This window comes from Astatotilapia calliptera, chromosome 19 (assembly GCF_900246225.1).
Source record: "Astatotilapia calliptera chromosome 19, fAstCal1.2, whole genome shotgun sequence".
Classification (NCBI taxonomy): domain Eukaryota; kingdom Metazoa; phylum Chordata; class Actinopteri; order Cichliformes; family Cichlidae; genus Astatotilapia; species Astatotilapia calliptera.
In genome coordinates, this window is record NC_039320.1 from 10,069,062 (window position 1) to 10,078,539 (window position 9,478).

Sequence of the window (9,478 nt, forward strand, 5' to 3'; positions counted from 1 at the left end):
GTCAGTAAAATTAATTTTAAGAGTTACAGAAGCTTCTGTCTGCTTGTAAACATAACAATTTAGTAGGCCAACACTTTCAAATATAATCACAATGCTTGATTAATCTCTGTTAGGTCAAATTCTGCAACAGCACAGCATGAGTACTAGTAACACATTAGGAACCCCACCTGAAAGTACTCTGTTTCCTTAGGCACTATAATTGGTAATGCAGATGGAATTCATATACACTCCATTTCACCTGCTTTAGTGCAAATTCAGGTGAACCTGCTCTTCTCTATAAAAAGATGGGGTATATATTCCTTAATGACTGAATCCAGATATGGATTAAGCTTAAATTCAAAGGACACCTGCTTTTAAAACATTTATCTAGGACTATACTCAGTCCTAGAGCTCAGTACAGCAAAATGTCCAACATGTCAAGAGAACACATAAACGTACTGTAAACTGAGCTGAATCATTGCTATGCATTCAACACCGAGTATAAAGGCCAAAAAAATGCCCTTCGTGTGCAGTGAAGTGAATTAAATTGCACTCTCATAAAGATGCATTGACTGAAATAATTTTACTGCTGCAAAGCCAATATTTGGAACACATACAAATTAAGTGTCTCCATAAAAATTTTAACTACTGACCAACAAGAAGCCAGATGAAGTTGGAATCATGCTTGGTAAGGAAATTATCCAGATCCACAAAGCTGGGGAAGGTGCTTTCATTGGTTTTGGCAGCATGTCCATCCATGGCTACAGGCTCGCAGTCAGGTGTCTAAAACTGAAATGATCAAATGTCAAATTAGTTTCACTGGCACATGAACATGTTTAAGTATGCAATGAACTACATCACTGCAGAGAAAGACAAATGCTATCAATAGTGACTTGTTATAACCATCATGCAGATAAATACAAGATTAAACTTTTTTTTTCCCCTTTAGAAACGTCTCTGCATCCGCACAGCTGCCTCCTCGGGGGGTGAGTCAACAACTTAAAATTATTCTTGGAAATCACAGGAACTGTTTTGGTACATAGAGTTCCAGATTTCCACAGGGGCCTTCCACTTTCTCAGTGCACAATTTGAAAGCCAGCATCTGTGGAAGCACGGGATGGTATTAGTGGTCACTACATGAACATTTTGCACATCCGTGAAGAATAAATTCTGAACAAGCTTTGGAAGTTTTAAAGAAATACTGGCATCCAGATGTCTTTTGTAGGCAATGGCTTGAAACTTGTTCAAACTATATTCTGGATGTTATGAGTCTGAACTGCATGCCTAGACTTATTAAGAGCTGAAAAGTTTAGACTCATTGTGAAAAAACAACAAAGGAAGTCCTGAAGAGCAACTAAGATCCTGTTTACAGTCTTGCTAAAATCAGCAATAATGCAAAACACTAAATATGTCTGTCACAACTGCACCACACTCAAAATGATTAAAAAAAAAACAAAAAAAAAACCCGATGATAATAATAACAATAATAATTAAGTTTCTGGCTCTAATATGTTTTCCTTTAAAATTCTTTAATATAGAGTTTAAATAAGTCAAAATTTTTTGCTTTTCTGCTTTTATTTCCATTTTATAGTGTCTTAACTATTTTGCAAACTGTGTCGTACATAATGATAAATGTGCGTTATCAAAACTGCTGCATCGACAGAGCAAGTTACATGATAGAACTACACTATGTCTACACTGGCAGGGCTGCATCATATTTGGCATAAAATTTGCATCACAAAATCTGGCAGATTAATTTGCAAATATGATTCTGTAAAAGAGAAATAATAAACAAGATTGGCGGGCAAAAGGATCATTGCTTGTTTCATCTTATATCCTGTGGTCATATCCCTCCAAGTTATAGTTCACATCCCTGTAGACATGAAGCAAAGATGCAGCAGACATTTTCACACATTAGAACATAACTGTCTGAGTCCATTGGGACTCATGTACAGACAGGCAAGCCCAAAGCATGAAAATAATAAAATTAGCATTAGTTATTAGTATATAGTTAACTTACTGTGAAGTTTTTTTTTTAAGATTTCAAACCAGTCACATAATGCATATTTCCAGTACATTACAGTACAGTACAGTATGCATAACATGACGCACAATCATAATTAGGAAAATGCGTAACTACTTTGCATGTTGTGGCTCGTTCAGTTATTTGTATTTGCTTCAATGATTATTAGTGACAGGAGGCTGGTGAAAGGCTCATGTGTGCCCGTGTATGCTGTGATCTCAGTCACCCCATGCTTAAAGGCTTCAATACTGTACACACAAACACAAATCCTCATCTAATCCACCCCAAACATTGTTGGCTGTAAAACCAGTGAGATGAAAACAATCCCAGCACAATTTCCAACAGAAAACACAGTTTCTAAAAGTTTCTTTCTGACAGATACTACATGTAACTACATGTGTTTGCTTGTCACATTTGACAGACTTTAAATTAACGGACGTTTCTGATCTCACATGGACCTGCTAGATGCTAATCCTGCTGTGGCTGTCGGTTTCTCTTCTGAAGCAAATTATAAGGAAATGGGCAAAAGATCCTTTAGGTCATTGTGTTCAAACCTGCCCACATTCCAGAATCTTACTTCCTGGCTAGCCTACCATGATTCCTTATCATAAAGCTTACCTCACTCTTCTGTATATCCAAAACACACAGAAAGAGTACTAACAGCGAACAGAAAGAGAGATTATATTTCTCTCATATTAGCTTCTCTTCAGTGGCTCCCTTTTAAATCGAGAAGTGATATTAAAAAAAAATTTCCTTCTAACATACAATTTCCTCAATGATCGTGTTCCCATCACATTAAAGTCATCATAGCATTACATTATGATGATGCACTGAGCACTTCTTCTCCCCTCTCATCTTTTCATATCACTCCTGGTGTGAGATTTACACTCTCATGTTAAAGCAAAGTGTTAATACATTAAAACGCCAAACCTCTCTAAAATACTTTAACTCACACCATATTCTGACATGCATTTCCAGCTAGTACAACTACGACTTTCGCTGCTATTTTTAAAATCAAATGAAAAAAAAAAGGGATCAACTTGACTTGATAAACCACAGAACATATAACCACTTGCAAAGCTAAAACATAGACTCTACACTGTTAAGAGTAAATCACATTTTGCATGGTTGTCTGAAGCATTAATTTAACACAGAAGTCTGAATGATCATCAGCCATCATGATGTTTAAATCATATGTTTCTAAAAAAAACAAAAAAACAAAAACAAAACTGTAATCTGGAAATACCCAGACTACGTATCCATTCCTGTAAGGCAAGTTCAGGTTTTACAATCTAGCACATGATATGAGATGCTGGCTTTCAGGAAAGATCAGCGTTGGCAATCACTGACTCATAATTGTTTTCTGCAAGCTCAGTGTTTTCACTTTAGGTTCATAATGGTGACTAGATTACAGCAAGAAGTCATCATCTGAAGTAAACAACACCCATCAGTCTTTAGTTTGTAAACAACAATTATGTTAACTAACTTTTTCATGCCAACGACCATTCAATGGGCACACTGAGCAGAACTACTGCATAATTCAGTACATGGGGGGGGGGGGGGGGGGGGGGGGGGGGACGACACCCTTCTATTCTTCATTAAAGAGGTGCATTATAAACATATACACATTTTTACACAATGAGCAAATGTACAACACACTGGGATGTCTTAAGAAAAAAGTGCAATTTAAGTCTCTTTCTATACTTAGTGAGTCTACTGTCACTGAGCGTTCATTACAATTTCATATCCTAGTGGATAAATAAAAGTACAAAACCCTGTTATAACTACACAGTACTTTTTTATGTCCAATTCAAACCTTCTAAATAGACTGAAAAAAAATACTCACTTACTGATATAAAAGTAACTCATAAGCATGCGGGCATGAATTATCAGCCACAGATGCACCTGTTCCTAACATCATTATTTTTATTTAGGAGGGATTATAAATGCTAGCTTGTGGTTGGGATTCTGACAACAAAAAAAACAAAGGTACACAAACAATCGAGGCGCACTGTCCCATTGCCGTAGTTGAAAAAGGCTATACAGAGAATCCATAGCTAAGATGACTGGCAGATTAAAAGCCCCAAAATATGTGCATTAATTTGATTATCAGCATTATATTAGCGCACACAGGTAACCAAAGAGCAATTAAGACGTTTAACCCAAATAAATGTCGGACTGCAAGATGAACCGAACGTGGCAAAAAAAATAAAAAATAATGGGGAAGTTGTCTGTCAGTTTGCCTTTGTTGACAGAGGTAATGACATACATAAAAGGACATCGCTGCATCATTTTATAGAAGGCCAGGTGTGAAACGATTACTCACTCCAGCTCAGTGTAATCTGGAATCCAGAGACACCTGAAACTAACCACACACCTAGCTAATCCCAAGTCTTGAGCAATTTCCTGAGCATTACCTACAACAAACAAAAACTGTTGTTGAATTTAGCTTATCTTCCTATCTTCTTTTTAAACATTCGTAGCAAAAGTCTGAGTTACTGATTTGTCCTCTGCAGTCAGCCTCCTTCTTTGCTAATGACGTATTAAGCCATTAATTTAAGAGCCGCTCAATATCATAACGTTAGCACTGAGGTTAGCTAGCATGCTAATGACAGCAGGCCGCGCCCTCCAACTTCTCCTTTTCTGAACTGTCAAAACAAAACAGCTGGTGTTCCTTACATACCTTAATATCCTCAGTAAAGAATGGGCTTTCATCTTTGCTCCAGTTAGCCCGGAGTTTCTGTCCTTTAGTAGTGTCGGAAATGACCACAACTAGCATCCCCGGTGTGTACTATTTACCTGCCAGGCAGACGACCAGTTAGCATCTCTTCCTGTTGTGACGAGACCGGCCACAAAAACTACCAATAGGAAAAAAGAGCCAAGGCAGCTTCTGACCAATTAGATGAGAGCGTGACACACAGCTGACAGACATTCTTCCTGCCTCCCAGCGTGATTGTATTTGTGACAATGGTGTTTGACGTCGTATTGGTTACATAAAATCGATATACCGTAACATAAAAATTACTTCATGCATTAAAATAATACACACATTACTCTGTGAGTTGCTAGAGTATTAAACAAAGAGCACATACTGATCAGAGATGCTTATATTTTTCATAAATGATGACTTTATTTTTGTCGGTTTCGGATTAGTTTTCATTATCTTGAATTTGTTCTTCATTTTTTAATCACTACAACAACAACAACAACAACAATAATAATAATAATAATAATAATAATAATAATAATAATAATAATAATAATAATACAATATTGAATTTAATGTATTTTTATTTTTCCAGTTGCCTAGTCCTCTGTTTTTGTGAACTATAACTTGAACATCACTCTTCACGGATGGTACCTACCTTCAAGCTGTTCAGTGCATTTAAATATGCACTGAACCTCCTGCTAATTCAGTTTAGCTGCACAGATTGCTTCAGAATGCCATGAAACATATACTCAGGTATCATGTATTTGCAATATTAACTACACTTCTTGCACTATGTTGTTTCCTTCTGTAATCTGGGCTCTACCTTCTTGCACTAAAAGCACTTTAAAGTTAGGTACACTGATACACTGCACTGCTTCTAGGGAGTGATGTGTTACACCCTTTGTTGTGTGTTGTTGGCAACAATTGGCAGACAATTTCCTATCAGCTGTGTTGCTGATATGACTACAATCAACTTGAATTTACCTTTAACAGCATTGCTTGTGTTTTTAGTCAACATTTGAACATTGTTAGATGGTTATAAACAGGTATAGTGCACTGCCAGCTGAGTGCAGGCTATTCCGGAGAAGTATACTAATACTTTATTTCCTGGCATCTCATCAAAACAGAAAGTGTAATGTGTAGGCTGATCACGCCAAGACTTCAACACTATACATTCAGCCTGTCCCACAATCTTAATTAGATTTTTTGGTTGAAGAAATTCTTTCTAAATTATATTACAGTGTGTTGAGCAGCACAGCTCCTCTATGCTAATTCTGTGTCTTGGGGATGGTGAAATACTTTAGTCAAAAGAATTATAACAACTTCATATTTATTCTTCCAGACCTTTCAACAATTCTCTTCGTTAGATTTGTAAATGGTCCCAAAATGGTTTTATAACATTTTTCTGGACTCTGAATGTGAATTAGAAGGTCCGAAGAAATCTGCCATGTTCCCATGTTAGACTTTTATACCGATGTTCATTATGTGTCAGTCAATCTATGTGTTTAGCAGATTGTTTATAAAGTAGTTACAATAAATATAATAAATTAGAACAATTCAAAAATGTAATCACTTTATTCAAATACATTTGCTTCTGTAGGGATCATGAATATTATTCAAAATTTCATGGCAAAATTAAATCATTTTGTAGCAAAGTGTTTTGAAATATTGACAGTTTCCGTTCCCATAACTAAACCATGCTGGTCTTCACTTCTTCTTGGAGAATTGCTTCCTCCATTTTAACCAATATTATGAAATTGTTAATAATATTTGAACCTTAAGTTGATGAAAATGCTTCTAGCCTGGGAGCCATAACAACAACAATAATAAAAATAATAATACTAAAAGAGAAAAACAAGAAGCAATTTGATTCCTGTTATATTAAAAAATAAAATAAAAATTCAAAAACACCAGAAAACAGTACAGGCCACAACTCTTTGTTATCTCCAGGAATTGCCTGAACTCTTGGGTATTGTTTAATGTAAGAGGATGTTGTCAAGCCTTCCTCCAGTCACAACAACAAAGCCTCCCCAAAGAACACGTGGGAGTCGCTTTACCGCAAAGCTTGCAAACATCAGGTTCAAAGCTCTTCCCTGCCAATCAAGCCCTTCCCACAAGACCAGCCTATTTTTTGCCGTAGCTTTAACGGAAACCCGCATCTCACACAAATCCTTTTTCCTGTCTTGTGAGTGTTATTTCACCTGAATTCCTGAAGGATGTCCATGGTATCGCAGCTACAAATACTATATTAGTAATTAACAGCTCCTTCACTTTTGCTTCATTACCCTCTTGTTTTTAAACATGCAGCAGTTCAAGGCTCTCTAGAGGACACGTAATTAGACTTTTCTTGCATGAGGCAATTACAGAAAGGCTATGAACTTCAAAATTGTCTTTTTTTTCCCTCTAATGGTTTACAAAAAGCAGATTTTTTTAGTTTTAAAGATGGTCCAATCTAAAAGAAGCTGCACTTAGCTTACGAAGGCCTCCACTTCAGGCCTCATTCTCTGACACCATTGAGCAGTTTTGCATTATTCAAATGTCATTAATGTTATTCAGCAAGAACATCTTGAAACACACAGACCCACTGGTGTTTACTGTATCCGCTTGATTGATCAGCCATGTGTATTCTCAGGGTCTTAGGTCCGGTGCGGCTCTCTTTGCATACTGAAGACCTCCACTCGGTCTCATCAGAGTATCAGATTTCATTGTGAACACTTTGCCTGATATTATAACTTGGATTTATTAACCACTTCATCTCAGGAAATCAATTACTGACTGGCTAAAGTACACTTGGCACACTCAGTTACATCGAGGACTCTCGTGTTCATCAGTCAGTCAAACTGAGCTTGCCAGTAAAAATCATAGTGATGTTTGGGAGCACTTCCAAAAGCACAGTTGTAAAACTTGCTGATGAGAGAGGCCCCAGCTATCAATGGTGCATATACATTCCCAATAGATGGGATTGCACTCTCAGCTATATTCAGCTTTGCTTTAAACAAAACAATGATGCACACATTTGGAAACGATCTAAAAACAAGTACAGCTGCAAGCTCATTGGTCATAATCCAATATTTTAATGGTGCCAGCATATCGGGGGCCGTAATACTTTGCAAGACATTTCATTACTATCCGTCCAATAATGCCAAGAACTGCAAATGTTCTACTTTCCAGCAGAAACTGAGGCAAAGTCAATAAATGAAAAGTATGACAAAAAGGGCCCAAAGTGTAAGAGGCTCCTGCAGGAATGATACCTCCTGCAGTGCACTGTCCTGAGTTTGAATCTGCAGGTCAGCTGGGGGCTTTCTATGTTGAGTTTGCATGTTCGTTTTATGTCTGTGTGGCTTCTTTCTGCGTATTCGAGCTTCCTCCCACAGTCCAAATACATGTCTCGTTAACTGGTGAATCTAAATTGGCTGTAGGTGTGAACATGATCATTAATGCTTTTGGTCGTTCTGTATTGGCCCTGTGATGGACTTCAGCAAATTCTTCAGCGTGTACCCTGCCTCGTGCCCAAAGCTGTGATAGACTGAAGGCCCCCACACCCTATGTCCCTGAAATTGATACATGGTTAAGAAAGGTAATAATTGGACCCTGCAGATTGTTATTTTTTTATTATCACGTCTGCTGCTGCACACTATCCTGCCAAAACAGAACCGGCTCTGCACATGCACCAGCTTCATCTCCTGGGAACACCAGGTGTTTGCACACTATTTTGTGAAATTCCACACTAAAGCTTATGGGATATATATGTCTGGCAGATATTAGTAGTTGCCCGGCACGGCACAGCATAGCTAAGAGAAGCATCGAGTTTATGATGAGAAGCTGATAAAGTCCTCTGCAAGAACAGACACCTTAAAAAGCTTCAGCTTCAGATTTTTACCCAGTCAGTTGCAGAAGAGTTTAATTTCTTTGTCTCTTTAAAGGTTAATATGAAATAGAAAATGAAAATATATCGATAAGCTAATCATTGTAAAATACATTTGGACATAAATACACATTTGCAAAATTAACCAAAAGTATTGACATAAAAACTGCTGAAACTTATTAACGCTGTTTTTGTTAAGGAGCATGAAAAACGAAACATCTCAGCTTTTAAACCTATCAGGGACCTTCAGCTTTCAGACCTTAATTTTTGAGGAACTTGGAAGGGCAAAGATTTACAACCAGATACTTCTTTATTTGTTATTACTGTTTTTATTATTCATGAACTAATGTACACAAGTTAATGTACAATTAGACAAATAAAAAAAGAATTCCAATATGCAAGTACAAAGAAAGTTTAAGATTAAAAATATAATAAAAATGTAATATGGCGCAACATCGAGTAAGCTTATTACAGAGCCACGCAAACAAGATTTTAAGACAAAAGCAAATTTAGGGTTGCAGTAAAGCTGGGCATTTCCAACAATCCAATAACTAGGCAGTTACTGTGGAAGGAAATAAAAAAAAAAAAATCTATTTTACATACAACTGGGAAATGCATTCAGTAATGGCAACTAAACACACACATTGAGTCTGTCAGGAGGGATTACGAGGAGATTTCATTTTGTCTTTGTCCATACTGAAATATGGGCGCCTTGATTACATAACCTTTCTGTAAAGTCAGGCAATCGACACCGCTCACATTAATTGAACAAAGATAATTAAAAAAAGAAAAAGGCAAGTGTCAGAGGTTCAAAGGTCAGCGGAGGCTGTTGCACGATGCAGGCAGGGAAGAAACGAATAACTCATGTTTGAATAAATATCATTTTAAATTAAATTGTAAA

At 36.9% G+C, this 9,478-nt stretch overlaps 1 protein-coding gene across 12 annotated transcripts in view; it reads right to left on the reverse strand.

The window, feature by feature from the left end:
* The window catches only part of kiaa1109 (KIAA1109 ortholog), a 72,881-nt gene extending 68,015 nt beyond the window's left edge, over window positions 1-4,866 (reverse strand). For all 12 annotated transcript variants that reach the window (XM_026152434.1, XM_026152445.1, XM_026152443.1 and 9 more), the window contains exons 1-2: window positions 4,686-4,866; window positions 633-768 (exon numbers count right to left, since the gene is read on the reverse strand). In XM_026152434.1, coding sequence (XP_026008219.1) covers window positions 633-738 — 106 coding nt within the window. In that variant the 5' untranslated portion in view covers window positions 739-768; window positions 4,686-4,866. The remainder of the gene's footprint in view (window positions 1-632; window positions 769-4,685) is intronic.
* Window positions 4,867-9,478: the final 4,612 nt, after the last annotated feature.